This window comes from Aspergillus alliaceus, assembly GCF_009176365.1.
Source record: "Aspergillus alliaceus strain CBS 536.65 unplaced genomic scaffold BDW43scaffold_49, whole genome shotgun sequence".
Classification (NCBI taxonomy): Eukaryota; Fungi; Ascomycota; class Eurotiomycetes; order Eurotiales; family Aspergillaceae; genus Aspergillus; species Aspergillus alliaceus.
This window is the reverse complement of record NW_022474732.1, coordinates 160,487-178,445: the sequence shown is the minus strand read 5'-3', so window position 1 is coordinate 178,445 and position 17,959 is coordinate 160,487. Positions and strand designations below refer to the sequence as shown.

At 48.2% G+C, this 17,959-nt stretch overlaps 7 protein-coding genes across 7 annotated transcripts; 3 read left to right on the top strand and 4 right to left on the bottom strand.

The window, feature by feature from the left end:
* Positions 1-1,175: 1,175 nt before the first annotated feature.
* On the bottom strand, positions 1,176-3,531 carry BDW43DRAFT_177801 (putative CECR1 family adenosine deaminase). The gene is made up of 2 exons (XM_032038822.1): positions 2,923-3,531; positions 1,176-2,867 (listed from the first exon to the last, which is right to left on the bottom strand). Exons 1-2 carry the CDS (start codon positions 3,044-3,046, stop codon positions 1,321-1,323), a joined length of 1,671 nt encoding a protein of 556 aa, XP_031896625.1. The 5' UTR covers positions 3,047-3,531; the 3' UTR covers positions 1,176-1,320.
* Positions 3,532-5,044: 1,513 nt separating this feature from the next.
* On the top strand, positions 5,045-7,403 carry BDW43DRAFT_321818 (NupC/NupG family nucleoside CNT transporter; the record flags this gene model as incomplete). The annotated part of the gene is made up of 3 exons (XM_032049417.1): positions 5,045-5,370; positions 5,456-6,707; positions 6,767-7,403. The coding sequence occupies 3 exons, from the start codon at positions 5,045-5,047 to the stop codon at positions 7,046-7,048; spliced, it is 1,860 nt and encodes a 619-aa protein (XP_031896624.1). The 3' UTR covers positions 7,049-7,403.
* A 514-nt stretch (positions 7,404-7,917) lies between these two features.
* BDW43DRAFT_177741 (putative ubiquitin conjugating enzyme (UbcK)) lies at positions 7,918-8,883 on the bottom strand. The gene is made up of 3 exons (XM_032038821.1): positions 8,652-8,883; positions 8,255-8,587; positions 7,918-8,202 (listed from the first exon to the last, which is right to left on the bottom strand). The coding sequence occupies exons 1-3, from the start codon at positions 8,756-8,758 to the stop codon at positions 8,097-8,099; spliced, it is 546 nt and encodes a 181-aa protein (XP_031896623.1). The 5' UTR covers positions 8,759-8,883; the 3' UTR covers positions 7,918-8,096.
* A 597-nt stretch (positions 8,884-9,480) lies between these two features.
* Positions 9,481-11,897, top strand: BDW43DRAFT_177735 (putative serine/threonine protein kinase). Its single transcript, XM_032038820.1, has 2 exons — positions 9,481-10,078; positions 10,159-11,897. The coding sequence occupies exons 1-2, from the start codon at positions 9,993-9,995 to the stop codon at positions 11,672-11,674; spliced, it is 1,602 nt and encodes a 533-aa protein (XP_031896622.1). The 5' UTR covers positions 9,481-9,992; the 3' UTR covers positions 11,675-11,897.
* Positions 11,898-12,300: 403 nt separating this feature from the next.
* On the top strand, positions 12,301-14,442 carry BDW43DRAFT_314639 (uncharacterized protein; the record flags this gene model as incomplete). The annotated part of the gene is made up of 2 exons (XM_032047854.1): positions 12,301-12,343; positions 12,494-14,442. The coding sequence occupies 2 exons, from the start codon at positions 12,301-12,303 to the stop codon at positions 14,440-14,442; spliced, it is 1,992 nt and encodes a 663-aa protein (XP_031896621.1).
* A 371-nt stretch (positions 14,443-14,813) lies between these two features.
* Positions 14,814-16,081, bottom strand: BDW43DRAFT_177710 (3,4-dihydroxy-2-butanone-4-phosphate synthase RIB3). The gene is made up of 3 exons (XM_032038819.1): positions 15,865-16,081; positions 15,624-15,741; positions 14,814-15,515 (listed from the first exon to the last, which is right to left on the bottom strand). The coding sequence occupies exons 1-3, from the start codon at positions 15,926-15,928 to the stop codon at positions 14,990-14,992; spliced, it is 708 nt and encodes a 235-aa protein (XP_031896620.1). The 5' UTR covers positions 15,929-16,081; the 3' UTR covers positions 14,814-14,989.
* A 296-nt stretch (positions 16,082-16,377) lies between these two features.
* Positions 16,378-17,925, bottom strand: BDW43DRAFT_287611 (transcription factor TFIIE subunit TFA2). The gene has a single exon (XM_032043177.1). It carries the CDS (start codon positions 17,697-17,699, stop codon positions 16,824-16,826), a length of 876 nt encoding a protein of 291 aa, XP_031896619.1. The 5' UTR covers positions 17,700-17,925; the 3' UTR covers positions 16,378-16,823.
* Positions 17,926-17,959: the final 34 nt, after the last annotated feature.

The following is a 17,959-nucleotide window of genomic DNA, read 5'->3' as shown; positions in this document are numbered from 1 at the left end:
AACGCGGGCACTGAGCAGCTCGCTTGATGGAGGTAGGTGGAGGAGCGTGGCCAATTTCTAGTTAAGGAGAAATAGATATCAGTACACCGAAACAAGAAGCATAGAGACGCTCGGCCCGGCACTAGCCAGAGATCATCATTTCACTCACCTCGAGCCTCAAACCTATGTCCCGTAGTTCGACGGTACTACGTTGGCCCCAGTGGATGCCCAGTCTATCCAGATCTAGTGCTTCAGTGTCGACAAGCTCCAGACGAGACAAGGCATATCTGAGCAACCGCTTCTGAAAAAAAGAGGGCAAGAAGTAAGCCATTTTTGTGGGAGAAGGAGCCGGCCGGGGCTCATTTAAAGATCGCAGGTGTCATCGGGCGAGTATCATAATAAGAAAAAGAAAAAGAAAAAGAAAAAAAAAGGAAAAAAATAGCTGGGCGTATGTGTTGTAAATGTGAAGCTTCCCCCAAGGGGACAAACAGATGCGGAGGGTTGTTGGGCAAGTACCGATTAAAATGACGTTCGGGGGAACCAGCGCTAGTTAGTTTAGTACGAGTAAGGTAATCATCAGATAGCGAGGGTCGGATCAACCGCCGCAAGTCATGTGGAGCTAATCATCATTGGAAGTGGACCGAGAAGCCAAGTTTAATAACGCCGTGACAACTCATACATACGTTGAATATCCGTCGTTTCAGTAGTGGATGGTATTGAGCTGTCGATGGTCGCTTGTAAAGGTGTACTAATTGGGGAGAATAATCAACTGTTCTGATTAAGCTTGTCCGGTGAACCATGATGCTGGAGCCTACGCGTGATGGATCTTCTTCATGTCACCCCCCTCTAATGTGCTGTTTCCTTAGTGGCATCGACATCGAACCCTGGAGACTAGACCTCTGTTAATATTTGTTTCTCTAATCCGTACATTCCTTCACTAGTAGCTCTATCAACAAAATGTGGACTCAATACCAGTAGTAGGCCAAATACTACTAATCCTGTAATAATGCAGGATTCGCTAAGCTTAAGACTAGCCCGGGTACTGAGTAGTATGGATGGAAGCAAATAACTATGACTACCTTCCAGGTAGATCTCTGATCATCATTTGGATTGGATTTATCGCATCATCAACATTCTTCCCATCCACGTGACTAGATGTTCACGTTAGTAAGTCGTCTGCATTCAATACCTACTATGGGTATTGTTGTATACACTCCATGCTGACCATGAGTATGGTCCTGACGAGTCTTGTTGCTAGCTAGAGTGCAAGATCTCGGTGGTATTATACATTAGTTATTAATTTCATCAGCCTCTCCCCGTTTCTTGTCCCTGAGGCTTAAGCTAAGATATATCTGTTTCTGCGAATTCCAGCGCTATCCACTCGCAAAATTTCTCGAAACTAGTGTACCATTCCCGCAAACGCATGGCCTTGGTTCTTTCTCCCAAAATCCCCTCTTGGATATCAGAGAGCCATTCGCTTGTCGACTGGTCCTCATAGCAGCTCCACCGGATTGAATTCTCCACCATCATCGCAAGCCCCGGAAGCTCTAGATTGTCGGGGCCCTGAAGTGCCAACCAAAATTCAGCTGTTAGCCCAGTCATGCCATATTGGGTCATCGCCAGAGGATAGTCGCAAAGAGAGACGGGAACACCTCGAGACAAGAGAACAGAGAGCGAGTCTGTTGGACTAGCAACACCTTTCGAGATAGGGCAGCACTCGACAAGAATCTTCTTTTCCTTGATCATTTCAAGGAGCAAGGGATGCTTATAAAGCGACTCTCCGGGACCTATTCTTCTAGTTCCAAGCAAAATCGCGTCGAATAAGTCGTGTTCAGTCTGTTTATCATCACCTAGATATTCCCCCACGTGGAAAAGGAACGGGATCTCCACCCCTTCTTCGGCGCATTGCTTTCGGAACCAAAATAACATGGGTACGAGGTCGACAAGTGACCTTGCGTGGCCTCCTTGCCCAACCACATCAAACCCACAGATCACCGCTGGAAAGTCCAGTTTTGCTAAAATACATTGTATCATGCTCTCGCACATCTCTCTGTTCGACAGTGTGCGCGAGGCCGTCCAGACGATGCGTGCTCCACAAAAAGACTGCCCTTCTTCCATCCTCTGGAAGCGTTGAAGCTCTTCCTGGAACGCACGACACCATTCAGAGTAGTCCTTTTCAGGAGCCGCGCTTCCTTCCCGCCTGTACGGGAATGCGAAGGCGTTTCTGATTTCCACATAGTTGATGCCGTCGGCAGCAAGTTGCGAAAACATCCGACGAAGACATGAGCGGAGTATAGGCTCATAACTCAGAAGCGAAATAACAACAGGTGATAGACTTCTATAGACATTCAACATGCCACTGTCTCCATGCTGATGGTATGGGTGCTCTAGCGTGAGAATACATCGCCTCTTCAGCCAACCACGAAACCCAGCTTCCCCTCCGTTCGGAAACGATGAGGCTGCCGTTTGTACACTGATCAAGCTAGAGGGCTTGTAGCTAGCTTCCCAGACGGTTGGCTCATTCTCCAAGCTCTGTACCGGTGAGTACTGAAAGTAGAGAAGACCTTCTTCATAGTCACGTTGAGTGATCAAAGGCTTTGGAGCGTATACGTGTATGCCCGATGTTGTAAAGGCCTCCTCTATTATAAAGTCGATATTTAACATCGTCTCAATGTGCGCATGTAATAGTGACCCTTTGGGCATCTTCTGTAAGACCTTCCATAATTTGGTCCTCTGCGCCTGATCCTCTAAGAGGTGGGGTATGGGGGTTGACTGGCGGCGATCTCCCTCATTTGGCCCTAAAGTTGCCAGATCCCGGTCGCGTATCTTGGAAAAGATCTCGCATGCTCTCGTAGCCACTGGCGACAAGGCCTTGCGAAGGTTGGTGTCTAGGATAGAAAATTCGGTTAGTGACAGTCGATGGACTCCTCGTGGGAAACCGACCATATCGCTGCTTTTGCTCCTCCAATATGAGGGAGGTACGGCCATTCAGGTACTGTTGAATGAAAGGATCGTCAACCTGAGGTATCCCTTCTTCTATCTCCCAGTCGATATCATTCGATGCCATGGCGAAAACTATAGCTTGATTGAAGAGAAGCTAGTGGGTGTCCATCTGGAGAGAGGGGCGGATCATCTATGGCAGTACAGGGGTTCCCCGCTTCAGGTATGGTGGGCCATCCATGTTTGTTTGCGGACCATTCGAACTTTATCTGAATTGCCGCCTTCATCTGCAGTATGAGTATCGCTATAGGTTATTTACTCCGTCTAGGATACCTACTCAGCTATCTACGGAGTACTCCGTAAAACTCGTCCCTTTGACCGGCAGCAACCTTTGAGACATGTGATCAATTGATTCAGTCAGCACAAAGAAAAGGCCTAGATACCGGAAATGATGTGTCATCGATGTAACGTCACCTTGCAATCTGTAAGTCAATAATGAATGAGATACGGGGGAACTTTGGTAGGTGGTCTATATTGCTAAATTACAGGCATGATCATGGAGTAACGGACGATCCCAATTGGTGAAATACCCCGGATCGTCGCTATTATGACTCTTTCTGTATCAAGACCAAAATCTGACAGTCCAAACTGAACCGTACTTAAGAGGTATATCAATGTCACCTTAATCAAGGAAAGGAAGCGGTCTTGGCATTCCGCAAGCTTATCGAACCCTATCACAAGCCCTCGCCTGTTGTCGCACAAAGGCAAACTTGTAACCTCCGGCGTACTCCGATACAAACGTATTCATTTGCTCATTCAGACAATCGGACAGGTTGTTTTAGTTTATTGTTGGTGGGCTTGGCACATGAATCGGAGATAACGTTAGCATCGGTGAGCTTTACCCATTTGAGCGTAATTCATGTACTCCAGAGAGGCTGGGAGCTACAGTACACCCACTGTGGTGCCTCCTTCAGTGCCTGGGAGTTGGTGGTAGGTCGATGAAATTTAGCAGCTAGGTGGATATCGTTTTCAAATGGAAACTGTATTCAAACTGCAGCAACCATGGTTCGGTGTATTAGTGGTTAACCCTAACCTTATAAACTACACACATATCTCAATGTGGCTGGGAGGAATACTTGGGTACTTCGTGGGTACTAAGAAAAATTACTAGTATCTACATACCTGTTCGCTCTTGCCGCCAATCTCGAATGGAGATAACGACAACGGCATTAACCTAAATTAGCGAGGACGGCACACGACCAAGTCCTCTATGCGGAGATTTATACTAAAGAGAAACTCTCGCCTCCCGCATTGTTGATCTTCCGCCAATCTACGGCTGGAGGCGTGTAATCTTGCCCCTAGCGACGTTTTAGCGTTGCAACAGTCTTATCGTCAGACACCAAAAAGCATAAAAAAAAAACAAAAAAAAGAAAAAGAAAAAAAAAGAAAGAGGAACAACAACTGATACAGATCTTTGCCACTCTCCACACACACTGGCATTGGAAAAAGTGGAGATGGTCTGGCTTCCTGTTGGAAAAATTTTTCAATTTTTCTTTTCCTTTACTGGTTGAATCCACCTTCCAGCCACCGGTTGTAGTAGCACATTTGCTCCAACAACACAGGAATCGGCGAGAACATGGGGGAGGGAAAGAGGGAAAAAGAAACTTTTTTGCTGGACATCCAGAACCGCCGTAGAAGAATTGCAAACACTAGCCACTAGCGCCTTGTATAGTTGAGAACACCATGCCATGCCATGCGATACCTTAGGTCTTTAAGGTTAAGAACTTATACTATCCCCGCTCACTTGGTTGTCAACTGATAAGTCCCAGCCTTGCATCGGGTCAGTCTTTCGTAACTGGGGGGGGCCTTATCTCAAGTGGACATTTCCTGAGCTGAAATTTTCTTAACTCCTCTCCCACACAATTTCATTATCACATTATTCTCATTCCCCAATCAATTCACCTACGTGCCCATGCCTTCAATAAAACCTTATTAATTCTCATCCCCCCTCCCTTGTGCTACCCCGCTGGCGAAAGATCGATCCAATTTTGACTTCGCCACCACTTTGAAGAGATTAACGGGATAGCTTACCTACTATCTTATACGGTACAAGCTACACGCGGGGATGACGGACGAGAAGAAACTGGGGGGCACCGACGCGTTGGCGAGCCACGCGATCTCTCCTCCCAGTGGAGCAACGCCACAGAATCATGGCTCAGTCCCTAATACAACCTTGACGCAAAGGGATATCGAGGAGGATATAACCTATTCGAAAGATGTGCACTCCGAGAAGAGAGAAATACCAGAGTCCAGTTCCTTGAACAGCAATGGCCAGAAGAAGAACGATAAAGACGAGGAAGCAGGTGAAAACTTCCCTTCGCGGTCATGGCGCCGCTATCGCCCTTGGTTGAAGCATGTCGTCTACGCCGTCATCTGGCTCTTGTTCACAGGGTGAGTTAGGCCTTCTTCAAGCTGTCAAGGCCGCGCGGTCAGCGAGGTACCTATGATCTTTCAAAGCTCATTATTTCACTTCTAGCTGGTGGATTGCCGGTCTCATCCTCCATCGGTATGATCTGGGGTGGTTGATTCCATTCTTGATCTACCTCGCGATCACCCTGCGCATCATCTTTCTCTATGTTCCCGTCTCGATCATCACTAGACCAGTCTACTGGGTGTGGGGCCAGACTGCTTCGAGATTCGTTAGCTTCATTCCAGAAAAACTGAGAGTTCCCAGCGGTGCGCTGCTGACGATCGCAGTGATTGTCGTTGGCTCATTTGCGTCACCGGAGTCTGCAGACAACACCCGAGCGAATCGGGCTGTCAGTCTCTTTGGGCTAGTAGTTTTCCTCTTTGTTCTGTGGCTTACCTCGAGAAATCGGAAGAAGATTGTCTGGCATACCGTCATCGTGGGAATGCTTGTACAGTTCATCATAGCCCTCTTCGTCCTCAGAACCAAGGCTGGCTACGATATCTTCAATTTCATTTCTATGTTGGCAAGAGAGCTCCTGGAGTTTTCCAGGAAAGGTGTGGACTTTTTGGTGGAAAAGGGTTGGGCGATTAACCACAAGAGCTGGTTCCTTGTTAGTGTGGTTCCGGCCATCATCTTCTTCGTGTCTATAGTGCAGTTACTGTACTACACGGGTGTTCTCCAGTGGGCAGTGGGCAAGTTTGCCGTATTCTTCTTCTGGTGTATGCGCATCTCGGGAGCTGAGGCAGTGGTAGCAGCTGCTTCTCCCTTCATCGGACAAGGCGAGTCAGCCATGCTTATCAAACCTTTCGTCCCCTATCTCACGATGGCCGAAATCCACCAAGTCATGTGCTCTGGGTTTGCCACCATCGCAGGATCAGTTTTAGTGTCCTACATTGGCATGGGTCTGAATCCCCAAGCGCTGGTTTCATCATGTGTGATGAGTATTCCAGCATCCGTGGCGGCATCTAAGCTACGCTGGCCTGAGGAAGAGGAAACGCTGACGGCTGGCCGTATCGTTGTTCCCGAAGACGACAGTCATAAAGCAGCTAACGCCCTTCACGCGTTCTCCAATGGAGCTTGGATGGGTATCAAAATTGCAGGCATGATTGCAACCACACTTTTGTGTATCATCTCTCTTGTTGGTCTCGTGAACGGCCTGTTGACCTGGTGGGGCCACTATCTGAACATCTACGAACCAGATTTGACCATTGAACTCATTGTTGGTTACCTCTGCTACCCGATCGCTTTCCTTTTGGGTGTCTCCCGTAACGGTGATCTTCTCAAGGTCGCCAAACTCATTGGAACCAAGCTTGTGATGGTAAGTCCTGATACCTTAACCTCGAAATATCAACAGACATGCTAACACAACCTGCGCAGAATGAATTCATCGCATATGATTCTCTCCTGCACGAGCAAGAGTACCAATCCCTATCGCCTCGTTCCCGACTGATTGCAACCTATGCCCTTTGCGGTTTCGCTAACATCGGCTCTCTCGGAAACCAAATTGGGGTGCTGGCTCAGCTAGCACCCAGCCGAGCTGGCGATGTCTCTCGCGTTGCCGTTAGTGCCATGCTCACGGGTGCCATCAGTACTCTCACGAGTGCCGCCATTGCAGGCCTCCTGATCACCAACGAGGAACAATACCTCTCCTCATCCTAAAGCAATGCGGGGACATTGGACCTGAGGAAAGTTGTGCTCTCTGAAATGTACTATCTAATTGCTAGTGTTCTTGATTTCCTTCGATTTGCGCTATTTCCTATCTCGAAACTGAAGTATTTCTATACTTGTATTCATCTACACGAGACCAGGTGCTCAGGATCTCTACTCTTCTATGAGACTATGACCCTAATCAGGGCTTCCTGACCATTGCTCTGTGAGCAGTAAATACTACACGAAATTTCTGATTTACTTTTCACTATCTTTGTATTCAAATTTGGTGATGTCATCGACTCAGACATGCCTACATAGATACCTGGCAATACGCCTCTCCATTACTACTTTGACTGGGCTGGGACATAATGCTACTCGCTAACAGTTGCAAGCCCTTGAATCCTTCCACTCATTGTCGGAAACGAATACGGCTATTCTAGTCACGGGTCTGTCCATAGGCTCTGACTTAAAAAGTTCTCTACCAAGGTGTATCCTCCTACGGAAAAAACTTGACCTACCCGTTACAGCAAAGCCCTGAAAGCCTCTGACTCGCAATTAAATCGATTCCAGAGGGCGTTGGCCTCTCTGATTGGCTTGGGTTTTTATCGATCAAGGTGGATCCTGGAGGTCTACGGGATAATCCTCGGGTAGCCGCTCTGCCGAGTACCGGTACGGCTGAGCTGCCGGATATACATGGCATACTGATACGCAAGAGGCGCTAAGTAAAAGGTTACTTGAATACTAGGGTTGTAGCAGGTATTAAATTAGAAATAAAAAGAAAGAACATATTTATTCCGCGGGCACGGGCACTCTTAATACTTGAGTTGAACCCGCGGTCCCCAAAAAAGAAGGTAAACCCAACGCACGAACTCCAGAACCAAATGTATCCGTTATGCATTGAACCGTTACCCCCGAGCCAAAATGCAGGAGTGATCTAAGTCTCCCGAGAGACGTCTCAAGAAACGAAGACGCACAGACCCTATGCAATGCATCCAAAAGAAACACGGTCTGTCCTAAACGCCACGCCGCGGCAACGGCCGTCCAAAGTCACTACACTTTACTCGATATCCTCAACGTCGCGATGTCTCGCAAGGACATGACGTTTGTATTCTTCCTGATTGGTATCCCACAGTTCGGCCGCCTGAGCGTTGAGGGGGCTTGCACTACTCAATGGTCAGTAAAATGATGTCATATCCAGGAATACCAGCGTCTCACTTGTTTGGCTCCCCTAGCAAGCTTTGGAGACTCAGGAGGACACTTTGCACATTGTACACGGCACTCCACTTGTCTTTCAAGATGTCTAGACAGATTCGGCCAGAGAAGTCGACATTAGGGTGATAGATAGGCGTCTTGAAAAGCACGGTTGGTGGAGAGTAGGGGTAATTGTTAGGGAAGGCAAACGAGAGTTTGAATGTCAAGCCTTCATAGGGAGTCTCGTTCGGTCCGGTGATGGTGGCAGTCCAGGAAAGCATGTTGCCATCGGCGTTGGGAAATGCTGAGAGACCAGGGGAAGGCGAGAGCATGAGCTGCATCAGTTCGGCTTGAAGGCTACATGAATGAGTAGCGAGGTTAGCCTAGACAAATTCCCCTCTATTTATCTCAGGCATCGTACCGTTTGGTCACACTTTGGCTGTCACTCCGCTGAGGTGCTGAGTTCAGCTTAGACGCCTCACGGGCCTCAGGAGCGGAGTTCTGAGTGTCTTCCATGGTGTAGTCCATAATAACCTTCCCAAGGGAACGAAGAAGTAAAGAAGAGATATTTGACTTCTTTTTGAACCAAAGAACAAAAAGAAGAAAAAAATGGATTTCCGGGAGGGTGTGGAATGTGAGTTGACAGTGGTAGCAGGAGAGGGTTGGTAGTCTGGAATGACGCCGGATGCGAATGCAGTACCGCCGTTGGCTGGAAGTGAACGGGACGACCCACAGAATAAACCGCAAAGGATCTGATCGGATGCAGAACAACAGAAAGTTACAGGATTGACTTTCGAAAAGGGCAATGTAGGGATACACAGAGACAGAGAGATAGACAAAGCGGCCTTCCAATTAACTTCAAGACTGGTAAGGACCCAGGGTGGTTTTGCAAACAGGCAAGCAGGAAGCCATTCAGATCGTTCGTTCTCTTGCTCTTTTTGTTTACTGCATGCAAAGGACGGCACCCAAATAATTGCACCCCGGCAACGCAGGCAAAGCCCCGCCTGATCTAGCACCATCTGACTTGTTCGAGGCGCTATCAGATCGAGCGTTCAATAATACATTTTTGTTTTTTTGTTTTTTACTTTTTTTCTGTGCAACTGCCTCGTGAGATGATATCGGAAATTTTTCTATAATCTGGTCCTCTCAGGGAATAGCCCCGTGCAATGGTCATGTAGTCTTAAGTTTTTGTCTGCAGTTCGATTTCACCATCCGTTTCTGGTCTTCTTTCAACTGCCTAAGTTGCTAAAAAGCACTGACTTAATGTACTCAAAGATGGCAGTGATTCGTTGCTGCGGGTCCAGAAATGCATGACGGGCATTGACTCCCCCCCGGGGCAGCCATTCTTCAATCCTCTTTTTCATGACGGTTCCCCAACCTTTTCAGGTGAATAAAAAATTGGATTAAATTTAATGTGTTGTTTTTGGTCTGTGTTATACAAGACATCCAGGTCCCCTTTACATGACTTAAATGTCTATCAGTATCTGATTTTTCAACTATTCTTCTATGTTTCTATTACTCCATGTTTTGTCTCTCATCATGATGTTGCGCCCGGCGGATCAACATATTACCCAAAAAGGATAAAGTGGCAATTCGCGTGCCGCGTTTCTCACGCCTCTTAGCCATCCTGACCCTTACCTATGCTCTCAACATACCAGGATAATGCATCCAAGCCCGACCTTTGTATGATAGGGGCCTTTCAGTCGTTTATATCCAGTCCTATTGGTTTACTACAATAAGGCTCTTGGTGAGCCACCTCAAGATGCATCACTCTCAGCTCGCCCCGCTGCCAAATGATTTGCCCTTTCGCATTGTCTCCAAGACAATCGGCCAGGGTGCCTACGCATGGTTTGTTTTTTTCCCCTATCATCTCATGTTTGTTACGATGCAGAGCGTAACTTGCTAATACTTCTTATGCCCTTGTATAGCATAAAAAAGGCGTCTCCATCGCACACAGATAGTCCTATCTTTGCCGTGAAGTTCATCCATAAAGAATATGCCGCTCGACATGGCAAGATCAGCCCACGGCAATTGCAGATGGAAGCGACAGTGCATAAGCACATCGGTGATCATAATAATATAATATCATTCTTTCAAACCGGAGAGGATGACGTCTGGCGATGGATCGCCATGGAATTGGCCGAGGGAGGTGATCTTTTTGATAAGATTGAAGCCGATGAAGGCGTAGGGGAAGATATCGCCCATGTGTATTTTTCACAACTTGTCAGCGCAGTGGGATACATGCACTCGAAGGGTGTGGGCCATCGTGATATTAAGCCTGAAAACATGCTCTTGACAGCCGACGGAAATTTGAAAATCGCTGATTTCGGCCTGGCAACCCTGTTCGAGTATAAAGGGGTGACAAAGCTTTCCACCACCTTTTGCGGAAGTCCACCTTATATTGCACCGGAGGTCATTACCTGCAGTAGCAAAAATCATATGAAAGGGATAGGCTATCGTCCAGATTTGGTCGATATCTGGTCATGCGGAATCGTTCTCTTCGTTCTCCTGGCTGGCAATACGCCCTGGGATAGCCCCACAGAAAACAGCTACGAGTTCCATGAATATGTTGTATCAAACTCACGGACAAGTGACGAACTATGGCAAACGTTGCCAGTTGCGACTTTATCATTACTACGGGGCATGCTCAATATCGATCCCGCAAGTCGGTTCTCTTTGGAAGATGTCCGAAGACACCCTTGGTATACACGACAAAACCGATTCTTATCTCCGAATGGCAGACTTCGAGATCCGATCAACATGGCTACAACAATGTTCGAGTCTCTTCGTATAGACTTTTCTCAGGATCCACTCGCTCGGCGGGCGAATAGCGGTGTCGATCCATGTCGAATGGCCATGGACATAGGAGACATGGACACTGACTTTAGGATCTCGTCGACGCAACCTGAGATGCCGAAAGGTGGCATGCTGGTTGATTGGGATACACCTCATTTAACCGATGTCTTTTCATCTACTCAACCGACAGGGCAGCCCCTCTCTGCCGACGATACCTTCGTAGCCGACACGCTTGAAGATGAACCGTCCATGTCGCAGTTTTCCCCTCATCCTTGCGTGCCACTTAGCCGAACGCAGAAGGCACAGCAGTTCCGTGACATAGTTCCATCGCGGCCCCTGACTCGCTTCTTCTCCACGTGGGAACTCAAGATCCTTGTGCCGCTCATCTGCGAGGCTCTGCATCGCTTGGGGGTGCCCGTTCCCTCGGTGCCCGCAGTCTCCGCAGGCGACACATCTGCAATGATAAGGATTATGACCAAAGATGGTCGGATGTGCACACTGCAGGGTAAAGTCATTATCGAATGTGTATCGGAGGGCCTATTTGAGATCGAGTTCATGAAAGTGAAAGGTGATCCGCTTGAATGGCGGCGTTTCTTCAAGCGAGTGGCAATTCTTTGCAAGGATGCTGTCTACAAGCCTGATGACTAAAGGGTGTCACTACATATCCACTCTTCAAACTCCCTAAAGGCTCAGGCTGACTATTTACTTCTTTTCATTTGGGACTTAGTATTCGATTTTCTCGTGTATGATTAGTATGATTTATGATGGATCGGGTAAAGGGATATCAATTGGAATTAAGGAACCTACGGGTGCGCTTAGGTTATTGGTGATTTATACAGAGTGAAGTAATGCAAGGAATAGCGTGGAGTCCCTTTATATACCAGTAGAAGCATCGCCAACGGATGTGATGATTTTCAGATGAATGTGGTCAACCCGTGCCCTAGGTGCCGAACATTTAGCACACCATTTGGATCTACAATTGTCTAAACTTGAATAGTATGAGCTAAAAAAAAAAAGCCGGGAGAAGAAGAAGAAAATAAATTCATAAATCCGAAGCAGAAGTTGAATCCTAATCAATGAGGCATAAAATCCGTAATATAGTCTCCACCGAAAGTCTGCCACCACGTGACGTCAGTCTGGACTCGCTGATCGCGGGGGAATTTATAAAGAACAGTCTGGAACCCGGCAACGAGAGACGGTCTGTCCCACACATTCTGGAGTGAGCCCAATTGGATCTGTCCGGCGTCGATGGTGCCTTGGGACCAGCGTTCCTCATGGAGAAGCTGCCCGTAGAGATTCTTGCTAAGATAATCGACTGTAAGCAACATTTGATCTCATTTCTCACAGATCACCAGCCAATTCATACTATTCTCCACACTCCAGCCTCTTAGTGCGGATGGTCCTTGCCCTGTAGTAGCATTTGCACACGTTCACTACACGAGCTAACCACCCCTGTGAAACACTTAGATCTCACGCCACATGAACAAGTCCAGCTTCAGTCTGTCTCCAAGAGATTCTTCGGACTCGCACGAGACAATAATCTCTGGAGACTCCATTGTTATGAACAGTCATGGGCTGCAACAGATGTCTCTTATTCGGCCAGCAGGGCTTCAGGAAGCCTTGTCACTAATTCCACTGCACCCCTTAGCTCATTAGGTCAGACTTCTCTCCGCTCCTTAATACAGCCGGATCTTTCGCTCTCGAATGAGGACCAGACTGTGTCGTCATCCGGCGAACGGGCAAGAGCGGCCGCAATGTGGGATCCGTCTTATGAGGGAGAAGATATCGATTGGTATTCGGAGTATATTGCCCGTAATGGACCGGTCTCTTTTAACTGGCTACAGCAACCCTTGGCAATAGAAGATCGGGGGAAAAAGGCACCTCGTGAGGTCAAAGGCCTAGGGTTGCTCCGGGACTGGAGCTCTGCACGGCAGAATAAAGCTGTCGCACCATTAGACGATGGAAGTGTTTGCATTTGGGATCTTAATCACTCCCATTCCATCGGATCACAGTCTACCAAAGGCCGAATTCTTGGAGTTAGCGAGTCGGGTATTCTGATGGCCAATTTATCAGGACGGAGAGATAAATCGGCGGCAAAATCAGCGATGGAATTTATTAATTTGGGGGAATGTGTGAGCGTCGACTCGATTCGCCAGAGAGCATATCTTGCTGTTGCCAACGTGTTGAACGAAGTTGATCTAGAGACCCTGAGGGTGATCTCACAACAGCGTTATCCCTGGTCTATCTTTGCATTGTCCCAAGAGACAGACTATTCCGTGCCCTTGACTCTTGCTACCACATTGAGCCTCCATATATACGACGGCCGACTATCTGCAACAGAGGAAAGAGAGGAGATCAATTTCAGATGCGAAAAACCAACGCTCCCTTTGGTTCCAAGATCCCAGATCTATGTCCCTCCAGACTCGCCTCTTCTCCAACTTCAACCCAACGGCCAGCCTCCCCATCGTATACGGAGCCCCAGCCCGTTAGATGTGAGTGACGACTATGCTCCGTTATTTCAACCAGGACCCCTTGCACTACTGCATCCTCCAGCTCCTCACGTAAATTCTATATTTCTCGCTGGACGGTTCCCAAGCATCTTACAATATGACCGGCGATTCTTCCCTCGGTTGCAGAACACGATCTACTCAGGAGGTAGATTATGTGGCCTTGCCTCTGTCCCAGCGCCACAGTTCCCTGTATTTGCTAATTCATCCTGGCCTGACTCGCATAAAGTTGTCGCTTGCGGGGAATACAAAGGTAAAGGGTCCCTTGAACTATACAATCTCACGCCATCGGGTGCACAAGGAGAGAATGGCCCACCAGGTCTATCATCCCACCTAACCTCAGCATACCAAAATCGGCAGAGCTCTGCAAGCTTAAAGGTGTTGTCGGTCGAGTCACATGGCACTCGAATAGTGTACTCCGACGGAGATGGCAACGTCAAGTGGGTTGAACGAGACGGCAAGACCGAGGTTCGTCGTTTCAACATCAACACATACAAACCTCGTAGGAGGCATGATCAACAACTGTCAGAGCCCGGGGTCAATGAGAGAGACAACAATGAAGAAGAGACCGGTGTTCTTTGGAACAACTCGTCTAGCTCCCACGGCAACGATGAAGTTGCTCGGAAGATCCTGCCCATCGGCGGAAATCTTACGGGAGACGAAGTTCTTATCTGGACAGGTGAGCGTGTCGGTCGCATTAGGTTTGCCGATTCATGTGACTTTGGTGAAGAGGAAGAGGAAGACGACCTCATGGATGTCAGCGAGGACGTTGCCACCGCTACGCGCGAGGAGTTACGAAACAAGAGACGTGAGGCACGGCGGCAGGAGCGTGAATATTCCCGGATGATGCGAAGAGCTTTAGAAAGACAGGCCGATGAAGTACGGCGAATGGGAGGTTTCGGGCTGTAAAGCTACTCCTCCGCCTCCCTAGAAATATCTTTGGAGGAATTGGTTATAGACAGCACTGTTTGCATGGCATATATTTTTAGATTTGTTGCATTTCTGCTCCTCATAGACAGCGTTGCGAGCAGGCGCATGATTTTTTTTATTTTCCTTTCTCTTTTGGTCATCGGACTGGTGGAGTGTGTATATAATAGGTAACATCCTATCCAAGTCTCTCTATCGTTATATGCACCAGCAAATTGCTTTGAACGGTCAATGCCTATTGTGAGCCACCAAGTAAGTTTGCAAATATGTTACTAGAACATTTTCAAGTCTAGGTATATCTATCCCTGGTGCCTCAAACTGCTCCCCCAAAACCAAAACATAATGGCCATGTAATACCCAAATGTCCTTATACCCGCCCACCCTCTACTTGTTGCTTAGCAATAGTACTTACAAAAACAGCCTTAAAATCAGGTCATAAACATGCACTCCGCGACGATATGCGAGAAAGAATAACCAAGAGAGGAGAAAAATTCGTACAAAAACATCAGCATGTCGTGCTTGTACCGCTTTACTGTTTTCCATTCGTAACAACCGAAGTGCTACCGTCTGTCTTCTCGAGGTACTCAACCAAGTCTTCGATCGTGCATACCTTGATGCCCCATTTCTTACCGAATCTCAAGCACGCATCACGTCTCATCATACCGTTATTGCCACCGATCTCTGGGACACCCGGGACCAGCTCGCCGTCCTCCACCAACTCGGCAATGACGCCAGCCTGCGTCTTTCCGGTCAGGCGGCAGAACTCGACTGCAGCCTCAGTGTGTCCTTTCCGTTCGCGCACACCACCGCCCTTAGCCTGAAGAGGGATGATGTGGCCCGGTCTCCGGAGATCTTCAGCACGTGCAGTCGGGGAGGCAAGTGTTCTGCATGCAAGAGCGCGGTCCTGTGCTGAGATACCGGTGGTAACAGATGGATCACTTGAGTCGACGGAGATTGTGTATGCGGTTCCCTTCGGGTCGGCATTCTCTAGTACCATTTGGGGTAGGCTAAGTCTGGTGGCAATTTCGGGGGAAACGGGAGCGCAAATTAAGCCACTGTATCAGGAAAGAAGAGGTTAACGACTGTGGTATAACAGACGCATACGGGTGAGATGGGTCGTAATTCGTTTTGATCTCATCTCCGGTGGTAAGGGGGCCACCAACCTTGTAAAGCGAACTAGGAAAGCCATCTGAGCGGAAGTGACCGCCTCAGCGGCGATGATAAGATCGCCTTCGTTTTCACGGTCTTGTGAATCGAGAACAATTATGAACTCTCCATGCTCTATTCAAATTCATGTGGGTTAGCGTTGTCGGGAGGAATTGCCTCGGGATGTTTCCGCATGCGTGCGCCCTCGGCGCAAGTGGAGTGACTGGCGAGGGGAGAAGCGGGAGGAGTGATACTCACCGAAAGCCTTAATTGTATCTTCAATTGAATCGAATTGGAGGGTAGGGTCGGTGTCTGCAGGCATGTTGGATTGTGAATATTTGCCCCTCACTCGAGCGGGGCAGAGGTGTATGTGTGGTTTGGATTTTGTCGCTTTTTTATTGGGGATAGGCCCATCTAAGTCCAGGAGCCTGGCTATTCTGAAGTATGCAATTGGGGTTGTAGACCCAATCCGAACGTTAGAATCGACTCTTTTTCACAGGTGAATGAGTCAAGCCGATACGGGTCGGTGCGCAGAGAAGAGCGGATACCGAGATGCGACTCCGAAAGAACAAATTCAATTGTAATGGAGAAGAGAAGATCAAGTCTATCAGGAGAACAGATGAGGGTTTCAATCGTCGGGAATTTCCGGTAAGATAGTGATATATATACGGTTGGAGGCAATCAGAAGGGAAGGAAAGAGGGTGGAAGGTCCGGACTGGGTCGATCACTAATGGTTTGTCATTAATGTAAAATCAGCGCCGCGGCAGATAACTCCATCCCACTTCCATTTAAGGTAGTACTACTCCCACACCGAGGCTGTCGATTTCTGCGCGCAGCGCTTATATTCCTCTTCTAGGGTGGATCACAATAGATTCTGGTTCGAAGATCAACATCTCTCGTCAGTGGAGGCTAGGAGAGGACACTGATCTACGCAATAATGTCCACGCAATTGGTTTGGGTATCTATATTGTATTAATAATAATTTTACAGGCTGAACAGCAACTGGCAACGAGCGAATACGCCAGCCAAGCTTTTAGACATCTGGTGAATCAAAGTTCCCGATGTATATGCTCCCCCTCAGACGCCGACTGATGCAATAAAAGCGATCCTCATCATGGTAGTGCCAGTCTCTATATTGAAGTTCAAACGTGTAGATGCAAACCGCAACTACAGAAGCCAATATTCAACTGATTTTCCCACACCATAAAAAGCTTCGATCACCGTTTGAGATGAGAGTAATCTCTCAAAACACCCATCATATGGGTGTTCGTCGTTTTGCCACTGCGACGGGGCTTCTTGACCTTCTTGTGTTCAATCTTGGGTCGCGCCTTGCTAACCTTGTTTTTATTCGTAGGTGTGATGCCGGCCTTCTCTAACTCCTCCTTGACAGCCTGCTGGTCGGGGACCCTGATCTTCTCCCAAATCTGACGGAATTCGGCGTCGAAGACTTGTATCAAAGAGGGGTCATTGGCCCACACCATCTTCGCATGGTCGTCTTTTTTGTTCCGAGTAACAAGTAGTTTCCCTTCTTTTTCCAGCTGATTGATAGTATCTTCAACATTCGGCCAGCCTTCCCGCAGCTCACGAACGCTCATCCCAGCAGCGGTAGACTGAGACTGGAGCTTCTGGAGCAACTGCTCAGCAGTGCGAATGTTGTGCGGTGGGCGAAAGCTGAATGTACCCTCTCCGTTGGCTCCACTCGGATCAAACTGGACCTTCTCATGCATCTGAAGGATGCTCCGTAGTGCTTGGACATAGCCTTGATCATTGGCCCGATGCTGAAGCGAAAGGTAGGAAACGATATCCGTAAATTTAAGTGGGATTCCCTTATTCTTCATATGCTCGATCGCAAAGATAACCTGCGTCATGATATCCTTGCCCGTGCCAGTATTGGCAGGCTGCGAGTAAACGATATCGGCATCGTGTCGTTTCCGCTTGATATCGCCGCTGGGAGTGGGTGTGGAGGTCGAAGATGGGACTTGCGAACTGCTGGGGGAGTTGTTATGGACGAATCGCCTCTGCTGCGGCATGCGATTCGCATAGTCCACGACGCCAGCGTTGAAGTTTTTGAGCTGCTGCTGAAGATGCGACATGGCTGCGACGTTTCGAGCAAAATCAAACCCACAATCGAGAAGATGACGTGAAGGTGCACGGGTTAGTAAAATGAGGCAAGGCTTGGCTCACCGGAGCCAAACAGAGCTCAAGTAAAAGTCACGACAGTTCATCCGAAAGCCAGGAGTGAGAAAAACCGATCAGTTAGAGCTATTCGAGACTACTCGGGAATGAGGCGCAACGAGAAGGCTGCCAACAGCCTTTGTTGGGGCTTGATAGATGCGCTGGTCTTTGCTTCCTG

Coding starts and splice junctions, on each gene's coding strand:
- BDW43DRAFT_177735 (XM_032038820.1), top strand. CDS start 9,993: ATGCATCACTCTCAGCTCGCCCCGCTGCCAAATGATTTGCCCTTTCGC. Junction 10,079..10,158: donor GGCCAGGGTGCCTACGCATG/GTTTGTTTTTTT, acceptor GCCCTTGTATAG/CATAAAAAAGGCGTCTCCAT.
- BDW43DRAFT_177710 (XM_032038819.1), bottom strand. CDS start 15,928: ATGCCTGCAGACACCGACCCTACCCTCCAATTCGATTCAATTGAAGAT. Junction 15,742..15,864: donor AGATACAATTAAGGCTTTCG/GTGAGTATCACT, acceptor GAATTTGAATAG/AGCATGGAGAGTTCATAATT. Junction 15,516..15,623: donor TTCCTAGTTCGCTTTACAAG/GTTGGTGGCCCC, acceptor TTCCTGATACAG/TGGCTTAATTTGCGCTCCCG.
- BDW43DRAFT_177741 (XM_032038821.1), bottom strand. CDS start 8,758: ATGGACTACACCATGGAAGACACTCAGAACTCCGCTCCTGAGGCCCGT. Junction 8,588..8,651: donor AGCCAAAGTGTGACCAAACG/GTACGATGCCTG, acceptor TCATTCATGTAG/CCTTCAAGCCGAACTGATGC. Junction 8,203..8,254: donor TTGCTAGGGGAGCCAAACAA/GTGAGACGCTGG, acceptor ACCATTGAGTAG/TGCAAGCCCCCTCAACGCTC.
- BDW43DRAFT_177801 (XM_032038822.1), bottom strand. CDS start 3,046: ATGGCATCGAATGATATCGACTGGGAGATAGAAGAAGGGATACCTCAG. Junction 2,868..2,922: donor GGAGCAAAAGCAGCGATATG/GTCGGTTTCCCA, acceptor TTTCTATCCTAG/ACACCAACCTTCGCAAGGCC.
- BDW43DRAFT_287611 (XM_032043177.1), bottom strand. CDS start 17,699: ATGTCGCATCTTCAGCAGCAGCTCAAAAACTTCAACGCTGGCGTCGTG.